This window comes from Furipterus horrens, unplaced genomic scaffold, assembly GCF_987537825.1.
Source record: "Furipterus horrens unplaced genomic scaffold, mFurHor1.1.pri manual_scaffold_1, whole genome shotgun sequence".
Taxonomy (NCBI): domain Eukaryota; kingdom Metazoa; phylum Chordata; class Mammalia; order Chiroptera; family Furipteridae; genus Furipterus; species Furipterus horrens.
In genome coordinates, this window is record NW_028327171.1 from 218,579,083 (window position 1) to 218,600,885 (window position 21,803).

The 21,803-nt window shown below is 53.6% G+C and overlaps 1 protein-coding gene across 1 annotated transcript; it reads left to right on the plus strand.

Annotated features, from left to right (window-relative positions):
* The first annotated feature begins 4,435 nt into the window (after positions 1-4,435).
* Positions 4,436-21,567, plus strand: ING5 (inhibitor of growth family member 5). The gene is made up of 8 exons (XM_090285605.1): positions 4,436-4,540; positions 5,889-5,960; positions 8,168-8,334; positions 9,339-9,450; positions 9,594-9,687; positions 19,002-19,137; positions 19,295-19,356; positions 20,732-21,567. Exons 1-8 carry the CDS (start codon positions 4,504-4,506, stop codon positions 20,772-20,774), a joined length of 723 nt encoding a protein of 240 aa, XP_090141731.1. The 5' UTR covers positions 4,436-4,503; the 3' UTR covers positions 20,775-21,567.
* The last annotated feature ends 236 nt before the right edge of the window (positions 21,568-21,803 follow it).

Consider the following 21,803-nt stretch of genomic DNA (forward strand, 5'->3'; position numbering starts at 1 on the left):
GGAAGGAAAGGACTCAAGCCCTCGTGCTGTTCCTTCCACCTCACAAGGGTTGTTGGACGTGGCGGCCATCCGCCCATCACTCCCTTGGCTGGGCTGATGTAACTCAAGACAGTCTGGAGCCTAGAAGGTCGGTGTTGGTCAGAGCTTTCCCTCTGGGTCGCAGACTGTCCTCATGTACAGGTGTGTGGGGAGAGAGAAAGAAATCTCTCTGATGTCTCTTCATTTCCTCTCCAAATACAATCACGTTGGGCGTTAGGATTCAGCCTGTGAACTTTGGGGGGATAGGCCATGGCACTCACCTACTTTCAGAAGAAGAGATGGTGCTGGGCACATCACTGCCCTGCCAGAAGCCATTTCCCAGCCTCCCATGCAGTTGGATATGGCTGGGTGACTAAGCTGTCACCAGTGTAGCGTGAGAAGCGGCATGAGCGCCTTCACACAGCAGACTGGACACTGACCCTCTTCCCCACACTGCCCTCCTTGCAACCCAGCGTTGACCATCAGGACAATGGTGAGACCCTATGGGAGCAGGTACCATGTGGAAAGGTATCTGGGTTCCCGTGACCCCATGGGCATGGCTGGCTGTCCTGGACTATTACATAAGAAATAAAATTCTCTTTTCTAAGCCACTGGATTTGGCTGGGTTTCTTGGTAAGAGTAGCTTAGCCTTCCCCTAAAGCTCTGGTTCTCAGTTGGGGGACATTTTGATTGTCACAACTTTGGTGGGGTTTCTCACAGCCTCTACTGGGTGGCGGCCAGAGGTGCTGCTAAACAGCCTGAAAGGCACAGGACAGTCCCGCAAAGCAGAGTATGGCCCCCAAATATCAGTAGTGCCTGCTCTAGAGTATATAGCAATGAAAAGAAAAACAGAGTCATCTCATTTTGGCAGCTTCTACAACAATATGAGAATTCATCTGTTTTATGTGAGTGAAAAACTATCTGGGAGGAGTTGTTTTCAATATAATATGTGAAGGGCATGATGTGATTTATTCTCTATAATAAGAAATTATATTTTTAGATGAAAGGCATGAAGACCAGTTTCCCCACGGATGACGGGGAAAGGACTTACAGAAAATGACAGAACAGCTCTGAGTGGTGTGGCTCCATGGGTTGGGCATCGTCCTGCAAATTGAGGTCACCAGTTAAGGATTCTCAGGGCACATGCCTGGGTTGCAGGCCAGGTCCGCCGTTGGGGGTGTGCAAGGGGCAACCAAATGATGTTTCTCTTCTCTTTGTTCCGCCCTTCCTGTCTCTTTAAAAATAAATAGGTAATCTTAAGAAGAAAATGGTAGAACAAATAGTCAATGTGTAAAAATATGTTTAGCCTCCCTTGAAATCAAAGAAATACAAATGAAAACACTGAGGTGTCTTTTGGTTATTTTTCTGCCACGTTAGCACAGATAAAGTCTGATGAAAGCAAGGGTTAACAACAGTGTAGGAACATATTCAGTGGAGTGTCAGTTCATTTAAAAGTATCAGTACTTAGAATGTACAATACTCTGAGCCAGCAATAATATTTTCGTTTTCTTAAATTTTATTTGATTTTAGAGATATAGAGAAACATCAGTATGTTGTCCCATTTATTGATGCATTCATTGGTTGATTCGTGTATGTGCCCTGATCAGGGATCAAACCCACAACTTGGTGTACTGGGACAATGCCCTAAACAATTGGCGCTGCCCGGCCAGGGCAGCAATACCATTTCTCAGCATTTATCCTAAAGAACTAATAAGACAATGTGGGAGATTAAAAATGGCCACAACCCTTTCTACCCCTCCTGTTGAGAAGTGGGGTCTGATTTCCCCTCCCCTCAAATCTAGGTTGGCCCCAAAGACTTGCTTGACCAATAGAAGTCGTGAGATGATGTCTTGGGACAACCAAGATGAGGTCCCAAGAGTCTTGTAACTTCCACTGGGGCCTCCCAGAGCTCTTCAAAAGTGGAGCTGCTACCTGGGACCCCTCCCTGGCCTAGGGAGGCCACATGTGGGTGCTCTGACCCATGGCGCCAGTTGAATGAGGCCTTCCAGCCATGCCAGTAATCTCTATGGCACCACAGAGAGCAGAAGAATCACCCGCTGAGCTCTGCTGGAACGCTTGATTCATGAACATTGTGGGCTGTAATAAAGTGGTGCTTTTAAAACACTACGTTTTGAGGTAGTTTCCTATGCACAGCAGATAATGGAAAAACAGACACCTACAGCTGTATGAACCAATCAATGTTCACCAGGGCATTATTTATAGTAACATCATACATCTGTAAGGAGCTTGTTAAAATGTGGCACACCAACACAATGAAGTGCATCTAGTAAACAGGATGATGTAGAGGTGAGCAAAATGTGACTAGAACTCATGAGGCATATTAAGTGAAAAATGTACATAGTGGGAAGGTGGATAGTGTGACCAAGAAAAAAAAAAAATGGCCCCATTGAAAAGTGGGCAAAAGGTCTGAACAGACGCCTCATCGAAGAGGAAATACACCTGGCAAATATTCATGTGAAAGGGTTGGTGGTCATCGTGTTGTTAGGGAGTTGGAAATGAAAGATACCTACACACACCTATTAGAACGACAGTCCGGAACACTGACACATGCTGGTGAGGATGCGGAGGAGCAGAAACTCACTCGTGGCTAGTGGGAATGCAAAGTGGTTCAGCCATTTTGAAAGGTGGTTTTCAGTTTCTTATGAAACTAAGTGTAATATTACAGTATTTTCCAGCATCACAGAAAAATAAGTCCGAACAAAAACCTGAACACTAATGACTACAGCAGCTTTATTCATAATTGACAAAACTTGGAAGCGACCTATATGTCCTTCAGTAGGTAAATGGATAAACTGGGAAATGTAGTATTTGGCCATTAAGAACAAAGCTGCCCTCGTTGGTTAGTGTTTCCCCAATATACCATGGTTGCGAGTTCGATCCCTGGTCAGGGCATGTGTAAGAAGCAACCAATGGATGCATAAATAAGTGGAACAACAAACCAATGTTTTTCTCTCTCTGCCTTCCTCTCTCTTTCTAAAAATCAATACATTAGAAAAAAAGAAAAAGAAAGAAGCTATCAAGCCAGGAAAGGGCACGGAGGAAATTTAAATGCATATTACCAAGTGAAAGAAGCTAATATGAAATGGTTCCATACGGTATAATTCCAACTATATGACATTCTGGAAAAGGCAAAACTATAGGGACAGTAGAAAGATCTATGTTTCTCAGAGGTTGTGGGGGAATGAGGGATGAACAAGTGAAGAGGGTACTGTTAGATTCTGTTTGATACTGTAATGGTGGATACTTAACATAATTGTACAAGAGTGAACCATAATATAAACTACAGACTTCAGTTCATTACAGTGTATTGCCCCGGCTGGTGTGGCTTAGTGGGCTGAGCCTTGGCCCATGAACTAAGAAGTCACAGGTTCAATTCCCACTCAGGGCTCATGCCTGGGTTATGGGCCCAGTCCCCAGTTGGAGATGTGCAAGAGGTAACCAAGCAACGTTTTTCTCGCACATCTGTTTCCCTCCTTCTTCCTCCCTTTCCCTCTCTCTGAAAAATCTTTTTAAAAAATAATGTTCCAATGTAGTTTCATAAATTGTAATAAATGTACTAAATCAATACATGTTTATAATAGGGGCAACTTTATGTGTGGAAGGGGTATACAGGAACTATTTTCTTATCAATTTTTCTCTGAACCCAAAACTGATCATAAAAAAGCCTATTAAAAAAATTTAGCCACTTAAAACAATAAACAGATGGGTAGTACTTTGTATGCGTGCGGGTGTTTTCTCATCAAGCATTACATGGAGCCATGAAGAACGCACCAAAACGTTTCCATTTTTAAAAATTTGGGGATGAGGGAAGAGTTTAGGAACGGAGGTACACCTTTAAACTTGCTCATTTGTCAGAGGGTACTATTTGTGGACCAGCCATCTGAATCCCAGGGGACAAGGAGGAGTGCGGTTCGGGGCCCAGGCTGCTCCCATCTAGCAGTCAGCTGTCCCATGGGCAGGCTGGGCGGGCGGAGGTCGCGCAGAGGCCCTCTCCCAAGACGCCCCGGGAGAGACCAGCGCTGGGCCCAGCACCTCCCCGATCCCCATAGACACGTGCTGACTCCTTCACCCCGTGTCTCTGCGCGCACCCTGTGCACTCCGGGGACGCTTTTATCCGCTGGACCACGTTCGTCACTCCTCGCAGGCACCTGCTCTGCGCCAGGAGCGGGCGGCGGGGACCCCAGGCCCAGTGCCGGCGCCGCTCAGGCCGAGAGAGCGTCCAGGCAGTTAGGAACCACACCTCCACACCCCTAAAGGGACCGCCGCCCAGCCTAGCGCCCTCTCCCGCGCCACTGCAAACACACCCAGCCGACAGGAAGCCAGGGGGCGAACCCGATCGTCGGCGCTCCCGCCTGCTGGCCAATCCACGCCCGCGGCTTATTAATAGTGAACGCGCCGGCTCCGCCCTCCATCTATCGCCGCTCCGCCCTCCCGCGCAGACCCAGAGCGCGGCCGCGGACGAAGATGGCGACCGCCATGTACTTGGAGCACTACCTGGACAGTAAGTGCCCCTCGTGTCCCTCGGGCCGCCGCCCGCGCGGGGCCCTCGCCGCAGTTTCCTCCCCGCACACCAGGACCCGCGCGCGGAACCCGGCGTTCGTGGGGGCTGCAGGGCGGCCCGGGGGTGGCAAGGGCGCGCGCGAGGCGAGGCGGGTACGAGGATGGGGCGCGCGGGGGGAGCGGCACTGGACCCGCCGTCACGGCAGCGCCAATTCTAGGTGCGTCACGGCGGGGCGGGGCCAGCGCGCGGCTGGGCCGGGCTCTCCCCGGTGGACCCCGCCCCTCACCAGCCAGGCCCCGCCTCTCCGGTAGGCCTCGCCCTGTTAGGCCCCGCCCATCCCTTATTTAGGCCCCGCCCACCCCGGCTCGACACCCCCCCCCCCCCGCCCCTCTGCAGTCTGGGTCTCAGGCCTCGCCCTTATTGGATTTGGGCCCGGCTCCCACCACTCAAGTCCAAGAAAGTGGTCCAGTCCCAACCCCCTCGGACGCTGGGGCAGACCTGGGGGCTCCGGGCCTGGGGTCCCTGGAGTCGCTTCTGTGTGCGGAGCATCAACCTGTGCATCGGGAAGATGGGGAGGTGATGCTGGAGTGGGGGCTCTCCCAGGGTGCCTGCCTTTTCGCGGGGCTACTTTCGAGGCTGATTCAGGGGCTCAGGGGCTGCCCCAGCAGCCGTCTTTCTGTCTAGCTGTAGCTCAGGGTGGACCCTTCTGACCACACCTGAGCAGATGGTTCTTCTGCATTTCTCGGAGGCTGAGGACCTTGTCAAGGTCAGGCACATTTTAGGCGTGGCTCCCGCTGGGGCGTGGAGCACTGTGCTGCGCCCACTTGGGCCTGGGCGCCCCTCCTGAGGCTGCTGAGTAGGGAGTGAGTCCTGCTCTGCGGGAGACAGTGGGTATCAGCTCCCCGCAAGGGGGTCACCCAATCCTGGCCATTTATTCTGCTCTCCTGGCACATCCTGAGTACCACGTGGAGGGGAGCCCTTTCCCACTGTCACTTAGAGGCCTGCACCCAGGGGTCTGCTGGAAAGCACTGGGGTTTGCCCTTCATCCAGTCGCCTGCCCAGTGGGCCCTGTGGGAGGGTCTGAGGACCGTGAGTGTGAAAGCTCTGGAATGGAGGCACCTGCTTGCTCCTCGAGCACCTCCTGTGTTCCAGAAAGCAGACACGATCCCCGTTTTCCTGGAACTTACTATCCCATGGGCAGATGGATTTTTTAGAAGTTTATAGAAGTTTAAAGGTGTGAAGAACCCAGCAGGTCTGGAGAGCTGGTGGTGGCCCTAGACTTCAGGTTTCAAGCCTAGCATGCAGATTTGTGGGTTCCTACTAAGAAACCCATGTCCTTGTGTTTCAGGTATCGAGAACCTTCCTTGTGAACTTCAGAGGAATTTCCAGCTGATGCGAGAGCTGGACCAGAGGACGGAAGGTGGGCTCAGGCCTTCAGTACGGCCGAGGAGAGGCAGTGCCAGGACCCTGACATGGCACTGGGTGACCAGGGGACCTGGGGCAGTGGGGCCACAGCCCAGCCCTAGGCTCTGGCTTCGGATGGTGTCTTAGGGAGTGTGCTGACACTTTACACCAAAATTAGTTCCTTGGCTTCTTGCACCTCTTCTAATCGCATCTCTAAGCCTCATCCTCTCCTTACAGTCACGTGATTTGTTACCTTTTCTTTCTTTTAAAAGACTCTAACTTCAAATTATATATGCATAGACAGTTAGATGGTACTTTTTGATCTCTTAGTATTTAACTCCCTACTTCTAAGCATCACATTTTGCTGCTATTTCTTATTTTGCTCCCATTCAGCTTTAGACTATCCTTTCAGTTCCTGTGAGGCTTCTCCAGTTGCAACCCACCCAGCTCATGCACCCCCCACCCCGTGTCCTGGGTGGCGTGGCCTGGGACAGGCACTGTGCTGGACCCGTGACAGCGTCCCACCACTCTGCCACCCCACACGCTGTGCGTATATGACCTGTTTTGAATAACTGAGCTTTTCTTAGAGCTCCTGGTAGCTTTGTGTGTTGGCTCTTTTCCACATTCTGTGTTTTTGGTGTGTCTGCTGCACCAGGTCCTTTTCTGACTCTGCCTGCTCTGCGTGGAGAACTCTCCAGACCCCCCCGCCCTGCAGGTCCATCTGGGCCACTGGTTTCCGGGCCTGCTGCACAGGCAGGCGCTGTGTTTTTCTGGGCTCTCCCTTTGCTCCTCTTTGGTTGGGACCCCATTTCCTGGGTTGTAAAATTCCTTTGTCTTGACTTGCTCCCTTTGTTTCAGAGGAGCTTTTCCCCAACAGCCTCCTGGGAAAGGGTACTTAGGATGGTCAATTTCTTCTAACATCGTGGGTCTAAAAGCGTGTCTGTTCTGGCCTTGCAGTTGATTTCTGGGGTGTGTGTAGCCTTCCAGGTTGACAGCCATCGCCCCAGGACACGACAGGCGTTGCTGACTGGCTCCTGGCTTCCCTGTTGCTGTTGAGAAATCTGAGGCTATTTGGATCTTTCATTCTTTTACATGTGATCTTTTTACTCGTCCTGTTTTGAAGTTCTGGGCTGTCTTTATGCCTGAGGTTTTACATTTTGTGATGATGAGCTTGGTTGTGGGTGATGTTCATGTTTTCATTCCGTTTTCTTTATTGGAGTAGTTGTGGTTTTTCTTTTTTTAAAAAAATTGTTTATTTATTTTTAGAGAGAGGGGAAAGGAGAAAGAGAGGGAGAGAAACATCACTGTGTGGTTGCCTCTCACTTGCGCCCCCAACTGGGGACCTGGCCCACAACCCAGGCCTGTGCCCTGACTGGGAATCAAACCAGCGACATTTGGCACACAGGCCGACGCTCAATCCACTGAGCCACAGCAGCCAGGGCTTTAGTTGTGGTTTTTCACTAAGGCAGAGACTTCTTTTATGATGAAAAACAGGTTTACATTAAAAAATAAGCACAAACATTTATTAAGTCATGAGCTGGTGAAACTGTCTCCAGGGGAGGTGGGGCTTCTGGGGCCTGTGTGACCCACCCCCTCAGGGCCCCCACCCTGAGGCCCGCCTGCACAGGCGCCTTCTCACCTCTGCACCAGAGCTGAAGCTGTGTCTGCCCCACTGTGACGTCGAAGACCCACACAGGCGTCTTCGTGTGCCCTTTTGTGCACTAACAGATGCTGCTCCGTGTAGTGGCCGCTTGGTGGTTTTTGTTGGGAAGCCGCAGCTCATTCATCTGTTCGAGTGAGGCTTGGATACGTGGGCCGCCTCTCATGTCCTGCAGTTGCGGGTGTTTCCTACCTGCATCTTGGCATCTGACTCTTAGGGCGGACACCCCAGGGTGGGATGGCAGGTGTTGGGTGAGGTGAGCGCATGCTTCATTGTTCAAACGGGCTCCTGAGAGTCAGAGCGGCACCATGCGTGCTCCTGGGACAGTGGTCGGTCCTGGGCACCTGCCCGGGCTGGAGCGTCTGCCCAGCTCTGGGACGCCGCACTGCCCGTGGCCCTGCCGCTGAGGGGGGCTGTGCCCACCTGTCCCCACGGCGGTGCTTCAGGCTGCGTGTCAGTCACTTTGTCGACGCTCGGGGTTGTCAGGCTTCATTTGTTGCCGGTCCGGTGAGCGAGTCCTGGCACCTCGTGCAGGGACTAACTTTCCACCGTTTCTCTCTCAGATAAGAAGGCGGAGATCGACATGCTGGCCGCGGAGTACATCGCCACGGTGAAGACGCTGTCCGCGGAGCAGCGGGTGCAGCATCTGCAGAAGATCCAGAGCGCCTACAGCAAGTGCAAGGAGTACAGCGACGACAAGGTGCAGCTGGCGATGCAGACCTACGAGATGGTGAGGCGCGGGGACGCTGCGGGCGGCTGTGGGCGTGTGCGGGGCTGCCGTGTGGGCGGGGCTGCCGTGCGGGCGGCTGTGGGCGTGGGCGGGGCTGCCGTGCGGGCCGCTGTGGGCGTGGGCGGGGCTGCCGTGCGGGCCGCTGTGGGCGTGGGCGGGGCTGCCGTGTGGGCGGGGCTGCCGTGTGGGCGGGGCTGCCGTGTGGGCGGGGCTGTCGTTCGCCCGGGGCGCGGCTGCCTCCCATTTTCTCTGCTCTTTGCTTATGTGTCTGGGTGGGAGAGGCATCCTTTTTTTTGTTTGTTTAAATCCTCACCCAACGACACACTCAGAGAGATGGGAGGGGAGCGAGAGAGGGAGAGAAACGCCGACCAGCTGCCGCTCATGCGCCCCCGACCGGGTCCGAAGCCTAGGAACGTGCCCAGACCGCAGATCAGACCCGTGACCCTCGGATCCGTGGGACGACGCTCCAACCAACTGAGCCACACCAGCCAGGGCTTATTTTTCTGTTTAAGAACCTATACGTTCCTGAGGTGTTTTGTTTTTGTTTTTTAAAGATTTTTAAAATTTATTTTTAGAGAGAGGTGAAGTGAGAGGGAAAGAGGGAGACAGATCCATGTGTGGTTCGCTCCCATACACCCCCACCTGGGACCCGGCCCACAACCCAGGCCTGTGCCCTGACTGGGAATCGACCCCGCAACCCTTTGGTTCTCAGGCTGGCGCTCAATCCACTGGGCCACACCTGCCAGGGCCGTTCCTCAGGTTTTTAAGTTAGGACCCCCAGGCCATTGCGTTTCACAGCTCTGTCTCGGTCCTGCTGACCCATGGTTTGTCCCGAGCTGGACTTACTTGGTTGAGGTATCAGAGACGACCCTCTTACACACTTGGACACGGTGGCCTCATCTTTGGGAGCTTTGTGAGTGGGAGGCTCAGCATGGCACAGCCGACTGGTTCTGGGCTGTGACTCCTTTCATGTTAAACGCGACGTGCGAGGTGCTTCTGTGCAGGTGGACAAACACATTCGGAGGCTTGACGCGGACCTGGCGCGCTTCGAGGCAGACCTGAAGGACAAGCTGGAGGGCAGCGACTTCGAGAGCTCTGGAGGACGAGGGTTAAAAAGCAAGTCTGTCCATTTCTCTGTGTTCCGTTACTTGTGACTGTGATAAACGTGTCAGGACCTTTATGGTAAATGTCACATCTGGGTAAGTCTCGTCCTGCTTCAGTGCCGCTGCGACAGTAATTGGGTCTTCCCTGTCTTTCAGAAGGTCGAAGCCAGAAGGAGAAGAGAAGCTCCCGGGGCCGGGGCAGGAGGGCCTCAGAAGAAGACACTCCCAAGAAGAAGAAGCACAAAGGAGGGTGAGAAGCCTTTCTCTTCTCTTTCTCCCCAAGCAACGCCGTTGGCAGCGGCTAGATCTAAACGCCAGTGGTCGCAAGGATGTGCTCATTGCGCCCCATGGCTGTAGCTCTGCAGGCTTCTCCTGGGTCCGTCGGTCAGTCCTGGAGGCAGCGGCGGTGTGCAGCATGGTAGGCGCTGGTGCTCAGGGACGGTCCTGACCCCGCCGGGCGGCCGGGCGGCACTGCAGCCCCTTCTCTGAGCCCAGGTCTGCTTCTCGGGTGACGTAACTGTGACTCTCGATTCACGCTTTAGTCACTGCCTATGAGTCAATTGATTGTTTCATATATAAGTATATTTTGTATATATTTATTATTGTGTGGCTGCATGTATTAAACACACATGTCATGTAACTCGACCTGGAGGATTCATTTAAAGCCCTCTCCCGCCTGCCCCGCCCCCTACTGCAGCCTTGCTTCTCAGGAGCAACGTGGAGACAGAAGAGGACGTGGGGAAGGGCCCTCTGGCTTCTTTGGGGATGGTTCTGACAGTGACGGGGAGAGGCCAGGGGAGTTGGACCTTGACAAGAAAGGGAGAGGTTTTGGTTATTAAGCCTAGTGTTTAAACTTCCATCTTTTAAGAGCACCCAGATGCCAGCCTTTGTGTTGTAAAGCGGTGCAGGGATGCAGACACCACACGACAAGCGTGCCGTTTGGTCAGCTGCTGGGAGAGGCACATCCGTGTAGCCGGGGCCTCGCAGGAGCCCTTGGACCTGCTGTCGGAATGTCACCTCTGCCCTCTGCCCAGCGTGACCCGCACCTCACGACGTGTGTGCCCACGCCTGGTTCCGTTCCCACTGGGGCCCTCCTGGACTGTAACCTTTCAGATGGGCTCTAGCAAGGAGTAATTTACAGACAGTAAGATGTCCTCACGTTAAGTAGATGGTGTGATGCTGTATTCAGTTTCTTTAAAGTTGTGGAACTACTCGGGCTTTCTGTGTTTTCTTAGTCTTTGTAACGTGTCTTTCAGAGTTGCTGTTTCATGTCAGTTGTCTGATTTGTTGACATCAGGTTGTTGATAATGTCACACGATCCTTTGGATGTTGTAGGATCTGCACAGGCTCTGACGTTGTTAATTTATGTCTTCTCTCAATTTGTTTTCATTATTTTAGAGAAGTAGCTGTTGGTTTCATTGGTTTTCCCCTCTTTTTTCTGTTGCATTTATTTCTGTTCTTAATTTTATTATTTCCTTCCTACTACTTGACTTGCTTTTTAAGATAGAAGTAGCTTAGATCATTAAGTTTCATACCTTCTTTTTCTAACAGGTATTTAAAGCTGTAAATGTTCTTCTAATTTTCGGTTTTAGCTACATCCTACAAACTTTGATATGTTCTTTTTTATTCCATTCAGAATATTTTAAAATCTCCTTTGTGATTTTTCTTTGTCACATAGGTCATTATTATTAGTTTTTTTTTTTAGAGAGAGGGGAAGGGAGGGAGGAAGCGTGAGGGAGAGATTGATGTGCAAGTGAAACACTGGCCAGTTGCCCCCAGCTGGGGACCCGGCCCACAGCCCGGGCATGTGCCCTGCCTGGGAATCGAACCGGCGACCCTTCGGTCTACGGGCTGGCGTTCAATCCTCGGAGCCACACCAGCCAGGGCAGACCCTTAGCTTATACATAAATATACATATATAAGTAATTTTGGGTTTTTCGTGTAACTTTTTTATTTCAATTTTTATTCTAATTTTGTTGAGATCAGAGAATATTCTGTAATTGAAATCCTCTAATCGATTAAGACTTGTGACCTGGTTTATGGTCTGTCCTGCTGAACGTTCCCTACGCATTCGAAAAGAATGCAGTCTGTGTTTTCCTGTTGTCGGGTGGCGTGTTCTAGAAATGTCAGTGTGAGGGCTGGCTTGGCAGGACGCAGTCTTCTGTACTCGTACTGGTTTTCTGTTCAGTTCTGGAAGCTGTCGAGAGACGGTGGTTGCAGTCTCCAACTCGAGTGACGGATCTGCCTGTTGCTCTGTTCTGTTCCATCAGGTGTTGCTTCCGGCATTTCAGAGCCCTGTTATTTGCTTCTACACACGCACTTAGTTTTCTTAGGAAACGTCATTGTCTGTATCATTGTGGCGTTTGTTTGTTTGTTCCTGTGGTAATCTTTGTTTTGGAGTCTACCTCGTCCGATACCAGTCTAGTCCGTCCGCCGCCGCCGCAGAGTCCTTGTACGTGTCCTCCTTCGTGCCTTCACCGCCAGCGTGTCTTATCTCTTTGTGTTTCGAGTGGGTTTCTTGAGCCTTGCCTTCATCTCGTCCGACAGTCTGCCTTTTCCTTCCGTGTCTAGACTGTTCCGATGGTGAGCGCAGGAGCCCGCATGCGTGCTCTTCCTCCCTGCGCCTTCCTCGGGGCCGTTGTCAGAAGCTTTACTTCCCCGTGTGAGGAGCCTCACAGTAGGTCAGCGTTATTAGTTTAGGTCTAAACTGTTCATTATCTTAAGTGGATTTTTAAATGTGACAGAGCTTTATAGTCAGGCCACATCGTTCCCATTTCCAGGGCCTTTTACTACTTTTTTTTTTTTTTTAAGATTTTATTTATTTATTTTTAGAGAGGGGAAGGGAGGGGGAAAGAGAGGGAGAGAAACATCCATGTGTGATTGTCTTTCTCATGCCCCCAACTAGGGACCTGGCCTGGAACCCAGGCCTGTGCCCTGACTGGGAATCGAACCGGTGATGCTGTGGTTCACAGGCCGGTGCTCAGTCCACTGAGCCACACCAGCCAGGGTAGGGCCCTTTACTTCTTTATGTCAATGCAAGTTCCCATCCGGTGTCATTTTACATCGGCCTGGAGAACTCTCTTTAACATTTTCACAGTGCAGGTGAATTTTCTCGGTTTTGTTTCCCTGAGAATGTCTTTATTTACCTCTGATTTTGAAGGGTATATTTGCAGGCTACTGGAGTTAGGTGGACTTTTTTTCCGTAAGCACTGAGGATGCTGTCCTCTGTCTTCCATCTCACCTTGATTGTGATAAGAAGTTAGTGGTGATCCTTGTCTTTGATTTTTATGTAAGTGGCTTTATTCGGTTTTGCTGCTTCTAAGATTTTTCTTTAGCAGGTTGATTAAAATTTTTTAAATTAATTGATTTTAGAGAGGAAGGAGTGGGAGAGAGAAAAACCTACATTTGTTGTTCCACTTACCTGTGCAAACAGGGGTTGATTCTTGCACGTGCCCTGACTGGGGCCCAGACCCGCAGCCTGGACCTACGGAGCTGCCGGCCAGGTAGCAATTGGATTTTTAACAACTTAATTATGACGTGTCCTGGTGTGGACTTTTTGTGTATATTCTACTTAGAGCTTATTGAGCTTTTTGGAACTGTTGATTTCCAGTTTGTACCAAATTTGGAAAATTTTCAGGCAATTCTTCAAATTATTATTATTTTTTTCTTTTTATGGGGCTCCAGTCACGTGCATGTCAGTTAGCTTGATATTATCCCACAGATCACTGGGGCTCTGCCTTATTATTATTTTTTAAATTATATTTTATTGATTCTGCTATTACAATTGTTGTGATTTTACCTCCTTTGGCCCCCTCTACCCAGCACCTCCCACTCCATCAGGCAGTTCCCCACCATTGTTCATGTCCAAGAGTCATGAGTAAAAGTTCTTTGGCTTCTCCATTTCCCATACTGTACTTCACATCCCAGTCGCTCGTCTGTGACTACCTATTTGTACTTCTTAACCCCTTCACCTCTTCACCCATCCCCTACACCCCTTCCATCTGGCAGTGATCAAAATGCTCTCCATATCCACGATTCTGTGTCTGTTCTTGTTTGCTTAGATTGTCTTTTAGATTCAGTTGTTGATAGATATGTGTTTTTTGCCATTTTATTGTTCACAGTTTTGATCTTTTTCTTAATTAAGTCCCCTTCACATTTCATGTAATGATGGCTTGGTGATGATGAGCTCCTTTAGCTTTACCTTGTCTGGGAAGCACTCCATCTGCCCTTCCATTCTATATGAGAGCTTTGCTGGATAGAGTAATCTTGGTTGGAGGTCCTTGCTTTTCATCAAATTGAATACTTCTTGCCAGTCTCTTCTTGCCTGCAAAGATTGTTTTGAGAAATCAGCTGACAGTCTTATGGACACTACTTTGTAGGTAACTATCTTCTTTTCTCTTGTTGCTTTTTAAATTCTTTATCTTTCACCTTTGGCATTTTAATTATGATGTGTCTTGGTGTGGTCCTCTTTGGGTCTAGCTTGTTTGGGACTCTCTGTGCTTCCTGCATTTGTATGTCTTATTTCCTTCTCCAAATTAGAGCATTTTTTCTTTATTTAATTTTTTCACATGAGTTTTCTATTTCTTGTTCTTCTTCTTCTCCTTCTGGCACCCCTAATGGTTCAGATGTTGACATGTTTAAAGTTGTTTAAAGTTGTCCCAGAGGTTCCTAAGCCTCTCTTCATTTTTCTCAATTCTTGTTTCCTCATTCTGTACTGGTTGACTGTTTATTTCTTCCTTATATTTCAAATCATTGACTTGAACCCTGGTTTCCTTCCCTTCACCAGTGGTTTTGTGTGTATTTTCCTTCATTTCACTTAGCATAGTCTTCACTTCCCTTATGCGTTTGGTGTACTTAAGCATATCTGTCAAGCCTGTGAGCATCTTTATCACCAGTGTTTTGAATTCTGTGTCTGTTAGGTTGTCTATCTCCTCGTCTGTGAGGTTGGCTCTCCTCATCACTTAGTTCTCCCACTGGAACCTTGATTCGTTCTCCCTTTTGGGCTGTACTTCTGTGTCTCCTCATCTTGACAGGCTCTTGTGTGTGTTTGCCCCTGTGTCTTAGGTAGAGCTGTCGCTCCTGTTACATTGAAAGGGGCAGAGCCTTAGGGATTCATCAGTATAGGGTGACCCGTTTCACCACGTTGTGGTGCTGTGTGGGGGGGAGGTGTCTCAGAGGGAACAATGCCGCTTGCTCAGCACTCGCCCCTTTTGAAGGCACTTCTCCCACTTAGTATGGGACTGGCACCCCTTTAGCTGCTACCCTGCCATCGTTCCCAGAGTATATGGGTCTGTGGATGTTCTAGGACCGTGGGGGCTCTTTAAACAAGCGGACTCTGCTGAGAGACTGGCAGTTTCTGCCTCCGCCCCAACCCCCACTGGTTTGCACACAGAAGCAACGAGGCTTTTTTGTCCTTGGCATTGGAACCATGAGCTGCGCGGTCTGGTCTGCTGCTGGGAGCGCTCCCCAGGTGTCCCTCCTTACTTTTATAATGTGTGACTGCGCTTTCTGCCAGCCAGTCACAGTCACTGCGCTGCCGCCACCATGCCGTGTCCTCTCCGCCCCGGCTCCGCCCCTCCTACCTGTCTGGGTGAGTATTTCTTCTTTATATTTTTGTTTGTTGGACTTCTATGCAGCTTGACTTTCTGGAACTTCTGGTTGTCTCTAGTTCTGAGGTAGCTGTGTTCCTTCTTAGCTGTGGAGGGAGACGCAGCGTGTCTGTCTACACCTCCATCTTGGCTTGTTTTTAAACTTCGTAAAACTCTTCTTAAGGGGCCAGGTAGTAAATATTTTAGGCTACAGGCCATATTTATGTTGTGACCACTCAACTTGCTGTTTTATAGCAAATTGTCTTTCCAAGGAGCTTTACTTACAGAAACAGGCAGCCAATTGCAGGCTATGTTCTGCTAACCCCCAGGTTAGGGTTGCCTTGCCTCTAGTGCTGGTTAAGCCCTATGGCTGAGGTGTGACCCTTCTTAGGTCTCTTCTGAATGCCCTTGGTGCTTCCAGGCCTCTGCATCCTGCCTGCATGTGAGCTCTGGGAATTGTCTGGACCCCAGCAGCCTGCTGCTCTCTGCCTGGCCTCGGGCATTCTCAGCCTGTGCACAGAGAGCTTAGTTTATAGCTCAGAACTCAAAACCAGTTCCTTTGCAGATTTCTGGGGTGTATCCTCTCTTGCTCCTGCTTTCCAGCACCCCGACCCCAAAGTCCAGCAGCCTCGCCCTCCCTGAACTTTGATTTTTCCTCCCAGCTTCTTGATTCCATGCTCTTTGGTCTCTTCCTGGTGGACAGGAGCGGGGAAGGACCCGCAGGCAGGAAGCCGGGATGAGCACAGTCTCCGCCTCTCAGGAGCGCAGTGCTGTGCCGCCGTTTGTCCGGGGTCTGGAGACGGTGGTTCTGTATATTTTGTCTGGTTTTCTGGTTGCTCACAGTGGGCAACAGCGTCAGGACCTGTTACTGTGTCAGAAGGAGAGGTCTTTCTCGCTTCTTGCTTTAGGTGAGTTCTGTAAGTCTGTTTCGTACGTAAGTTTTCCCCCTTCCCTCTCTTTTCTTCGCAGTTTTCCATTTGGAGGACTGTGACCGGCAGGGTTTCCCAGAGTCCGGGTCTCGCTGGTAAGATGGAGTGCGAGAACAGTGCGTCTTCAGGAGGTTCCGGCCTCTTGTTCCCCTGGTGCTCCGGGGATTTCAGTTTGACCTTTGGCTGGAAACACGCCACCTGTGGCTGTTCTGGTTGGAGCCACATTTTTGTAGATCTGACAGGACGTTCACGGGGCCATAAAACCTGCGTCAGAGGGAATGAAAGCGCCCCTGCCTCGGAGTGGGTGCTTTTGTCCTTCATGCGTCAGTTACAGGGGTAGGGTCATAACGTTAATTTCGTACATCATGTTTTTTATTAGAACACCCATTTGATTCCTTTTTGGGGGTAGATTTTAATTCCTTTTTGAAAAGTCTTCAGATCTGCATCCATCTTATTCATATTTTCTCTCTGATAGCTACTTCACGACCCTGTCTGCTCGTGTGTCTGCGCGCAGCCAGCTTTCCTTGTGCTCCTCGGTCATGTTTTCCCGCTTCCTTCACCTCGTGCGGTTTTCTCTCGTCCGTCTGACTTTAGACATGAAGGAGCCTGGATAGGGGGCCCTTTGCTCTTTGGTCCAGGCTACCTGCGCAGGGTGCAGGCGGGACGCTGTGCATGGAGACCCAGTCTCCTCTGGTGTCCAGGGTTGTGAGGGGAGGCCCCTGCGTCTCCGTGTGGCCCCCGGCCCTGGGGCATCTGGCCCTGTCATCCCTCAAGTTTTCCATTGATTTAAACTGCGGTTTTAGAAGTTGGTCAAGTTTTTCAGTCTGTAGTGGCAGCAGCTGCCCAGACCCTGAAGGCGCCCTGTGCCTCTGCTGGGGAAGGGCAGCTTTTCCCGTCTGCCTCTTTGTCACCTGAGGGCCCCGCGGCGGGGACCAGACCCCAGCTGCTTGATGGGGCCTGCCAGGGTGCACACCCGACTGTGCCTCAGGGACCTCAGGGGTGGCCCCCACGTCTGCTGGTGCCGCAGGTGGCCACGGCATGCAGCCGCTTCTTCAGAGCTGGGACGGGGTGTGTGATGGTGACCACCACCTAGTGGCACTGAGGCGGCGGGAGCTCGGCCTGTGCTGGGCTGGCTGCCCCCGTGCCGACAGGCGGAGACGCTGGCGGAGCGACCTGGCGCCCGTGTGCATCCGTTTCCTCTCCACGCCACCCTGAGTGGAGGTGCTATTACCATCTCACTCTGTAGATGTCGAAACAGGCCCAAGAGGCGGCTGAAGTGAGGGCGCAGGGGGTGCTGGGGCTGCCCGAGACCCGGCTCTTACCCCAAGCTCGCACGCACGGTCAGAGCGGGCGTCTCGAGTGAAGGGCTCCCAGGGCGGGCGCAGCGTGTCGTGGCTCCGAGGGCGCCCACTGTGTCCTTGCGTGTCTGGCACTCGGGTGCACTTCCCGTGTCCTCGTGGGCACAGGGGCTCAGCAGCCTCCTCTTGGGCAGGGCTGTGGCTTCAGACGGCCGTGGTCTGTCACAGGTCTGTCTTCCCTGTTGGGGGCATCCTGTAGGGTTCCCACGGGACGGGCGGGCATTCCGAGAGTGGCATGCTCCCTGACCTCACAGACGCCTTTCTTTCCCATCTGTGGGGAAAGGAAGGCCACCACCCCGCGACCTGCCCAGTTGATGCTGTCTCCTGGCAGGAGCTGCGTGTGGGCTCGGGACAGTTCCTCCCGCAGTCCTGAACCCCAAAGCTTGGATGAGCAGGAGGGGCCCCCGCACTGCCTGGGGTGGGATGTCCTCTGTGTCCAGAGGAGGGAGCCCTGTCAGGCCAGGGCAAGCACCGCAGACGGGCATGCTTGGCAGCCCGGGTTGCCCCCCTCTGGGGCAGCGTGAGCACTCACCACCCTGCGGCCCTTCTGCTGAGACTGGGGAGAATGTGGCTCAGGAGGACTCCCCAGGCCTCCTTACTGGGCGGTCCCCTAAGCTCCTCCAGCCTGGAACACAGGGCAACAGGCAGGAGCCAGGTGGCAGCCAAAACAAAGTCAGTGCAGTGTGGACAGTGCCCCAGAGGGGGTGGTGAGCAGCTGGGGGCGGGGCGGAGCCCCCAGGTGGGTGGGACAGTGTCATGGCCCTGGTGACAAACGCAGGTTTGGGTGTAGCCTGAGCACTGCCGTGAGGGCTGCTTGGAGCGGCATTGACATGGACGGGCCTTGCTACCTTTGTGGTTTTCAGACAGAGAAGATCCTGTCTCTTCCCAGAGACACAGCAGAGAGCCGAGACGCAGCCAGACCAGAGCCCACGTGGGCGGCATGCAGGGCGGGGTGGGGCGGGCGATGCCTCCCGCGCTGGGGCTGTGCAGTGGCCAGGGACATTGTGGAACCTGGTATGTGACCACAGAGGCGCAGGACCTCCCCAGGCAGGAGAAGGTGAGGGGCGACCCCCTTTGGGAAGCAGATTCTTCGTGTCCCCTCACGTGATGCTGGCCTTGTCCTGGCCGGCCGCTGACACCTAGCCTGCCCTCGGCCTGTTGCTCTGAGGGGCAGGGGACACAGCGCAGGTGCGGCCGGTGCGCATGGCTGGTCCCAGGCTCTGCGCTGATGGGGGCACACTGTGTGCCCTGCAGCTTGCCGCTTTATCTCAAAATGACTGACACCCGTTCAGAGTAAGTGCCCGGTCTTCCCTGTGACAGGCGGGTGTCTGTCTCCCCCACCCGCTGCAGAGCTGTGGGCGGCGGCTGGAGGCAGGAGTGGGTGCAGCGGGGTGCTGGCTGGGCCGAGGGTCGGAGACCCTGAGGGAGCAGGGGTGGACGGCACTGGGCCTGCTTCCCAGGTGGGTGGGCAGCGGGGTGGGTGGAGGGGGCTCCCGAGATTTAGATCTCCAGAGAGGGTGAGGGGAGCTGGTGGGCTTCGGGGTGAAGAGCGTGCGTGGGGCCCAGGCTGGGAGGTAAGTGCTTTTGCCTTCACAGGTCTCTGCGCCTTTGCCCCCCACCCTTTGTCTGACGCCGTGGGGACCCTGCGGCCCCACCGACCTGCTGCTCAGCGTTGCTGTGTCCCTGCAGGTCTGAGTTCAGTGACACCATCCTCTCCGTGCACCCCTCTGATGTGCTGGACATGCCCGTGGACCCCAATGAGCCCACCTACTGCCTCTGCCACCAGGTGTCCTACGGGGAGATGATTGGCTGTGACAACCCGGACGTGAGTGTTGGGGACGCTGCCGCCGGGCTCTGCCTCAGGGTGCGGGGCCTGGAGCTGGGAGGCCAGAGGCCGGGGTTGGGGGGCTGCCTCTGTGTCTGGCGGGCAGCGAGCTCACCGTGCACCTTCCCCCCCCCCCCCCCCCCCCCCCGCCCCGCAGTGCCCCATCGAGTGGTTTCACTTCGCCTGCGTGGACCTGACCACCAAGCCTAAAGGAAAATGGTCAGTAGGGGCTCTGCTCTGTCTCCTTCCTGAGAACAGCGGGGGTCGGGGAGGGGGGGCCTTGTGCTGCCTTCCCCGCGGAGGCCACGGGTGCTGTGGGGGTGGCTGTGCGGACCTGGCTGGGTCACACGCTGGTCCTCGGTCTCCGGCCACCTGCTGCCCACCTCACGTGGGACTCTTTCTTATCTTTGCGTCACACGTGCGTTTCTGTTGGTCTGACCAGTGAGGTAGCAACAGCCCCAAATGAAAGTGGGAAGTGGGCTCTCTTCTCCGCTGGGGGAGTTTCCAGAGGTGAGGGGCGCCGCTCGAGCAGGCGGGCGCTCCGCCCGGTCAGGGGTGTCCGTGCCCAGGACTGAGCGCCTCGTGTCCTTGGTCCTGGCGTTCAGCTGTCCTCATGATGTCCTTTAAATCGGCGCCGGGTCTGTTCCTCGTGCTGGAGCCTTCGCGGCGTCGCCCTCCTTGCCTGTGTGGGCACGGGGACTAGAAGCCCTGAGAACGGTCGCCTCGCCCGGGGCCTCAGCAAGTGACAGCGAGGTGGCACAGTGTCGCAGCCTGTACAACCGCCTGGCAGCTCCCGGCGCCCCGGGACGTGCTGGCGAGTCTGAGAAGTGGCGCGGCAGCCCTGACAGTGGCCTTTGGTGTGGGCGAAGGGACTGTGACGGGGCTACAGGTGGGGCGCTGGCAGATCTGCGCAGCCCGCTGGGCTGAGGCGGCCGAGCAGGGGGCAGGCGCGGCCGTGGTGGGGGCGCCTGAGCCGGCAGAAGGGGTGCGAGGCGGGGGCTGTTGGTTAGAGTCTGAGTCTGGGTGTGCCGGCTCTGAGCTGTTTGTGGGGCTCTTGGGGGAAGAGTCTAGCCGGCCTTGGCAAACCGTTTCGCCCGTGGGAGGACAAGCAGAGCCAGGAGGCAGGGAGGCAGCATGGAATGTCCCTCGTGTCCCTGCGGCTGCCGTGGTCCTCGAGTGGCCAAGAGAGCACTCAGTGTCTGAGGCTCCGGAACTTGGTTGCACAGGGGCACTGGCTGCGCAGCCTGCAGGGCGGGCCGGGGGTCTGGGCGGCCTGGGTCAGCGTGCGCGCCGTCCTGCGCCCACGCCACGCCTGCCGCTCGACGGTGGTGTCGTCTCCGTTTTGGTCACTGGTGACCCATGAGCTTGATGGGGAGGAACACTCGTGCCTGAAAGCAGTTTTGCTGATAGATTTGTATTTATTGACTGCAAAACAGACGTGCTAAATAGAGCGACTTGCTCAGGAGATTTTTCTGGCAGGAGAGCTGTGCACTGTGTTTGTGGGTGTCTCTGCCATTTCACCGGGGGGCAGGGTCTTGGCCTCCTGATGCTGGGGGGAAGCGGCCCAGGGCTGATGCTGTGCCTGTCATCACAGGTTCTGTCCGCGGTGCGTCCAGGAGCGGCGGAAGAAGAAGTGAGGAGGAGGATGTGCTGGGGTCGGAGAGCAAGTTGACACACTCCTTCATTCACGTTGCAATATTTTATCTTCATCTTAAAACTACCTTGTTTCGAATGATATTTAATAACTCAATGGCCAGTTGTAATTCTGGGTGTTCCCTAAAACCAGCAAGAGCCCACCGGAGCCCTGTTTGCACAGAGGAGGGATCTTGCCACATGATTTTGTTCTCGTGACTTTTTGTACAGACCCCGTCACAGAGCATGGCCGTCCCACAGGGAGCCCGAGCGACACCACGGGGTGCGCGTGCAGCGTGCTGGGTGCGGTGGGACGTGCCGGCTGGGAGCACACGCCGCCATCACTTTGCAGCTGGAGGTGTGAGCCTTGCGTGGTCTGCCATTTCCCACTGAGGGCGCACGGGTGACATCTGACGGGCAACGCCGGAAGGCGCCCTCCTGACTCAGGTGTGCGTGGAGCTCGCAGCTGCACAGGACGCGCCACCTCCTCCCAGCAGCAGCTCTGCTCGGCTGTGCGCTGCCTTTTCCTCGGGACCACTGGCTCCTCCTGAGCTGTCCCTGCTGGGAGTAGACGGTGCGCGATCGGCGGGCGGTCGTGGTGCCCACGACCAGCGCAGATGAGAGACAGCAGAGCAGACTGGCCGATGCTCTGTTTCTCCGGGGAAGAGAAACGTTTTTACTGTGAAGATGAAGTTGTTGTAATCGCATGAAGTCAGTGGGTCTGTGTGAAGTGAGTCCAGTCCACTGAGAGCCGATCTGAACTGTTTCTGTTGCACTCTGGGTCCGCAGCTCGTGTCCCGGGACGACAACTATGTTGTGTGATTTGTGAATTTCTTGTGCCCAATAGCAGCTCAGAAATGAAGTTAGGAAACTATTGTGTACTTTCTGTTTGATCAGCATTCACCAAACCAGTTTGAATGCCTCTCTGGTACTAGTTGGGGATATCCCAGACCTTTGGGGTGCTGAGAGCCACTTACAACGGTACCTGGAGTGGGGCTTCTGGGAGTCTGGATTCTCTGGGACCGCTCCCATGT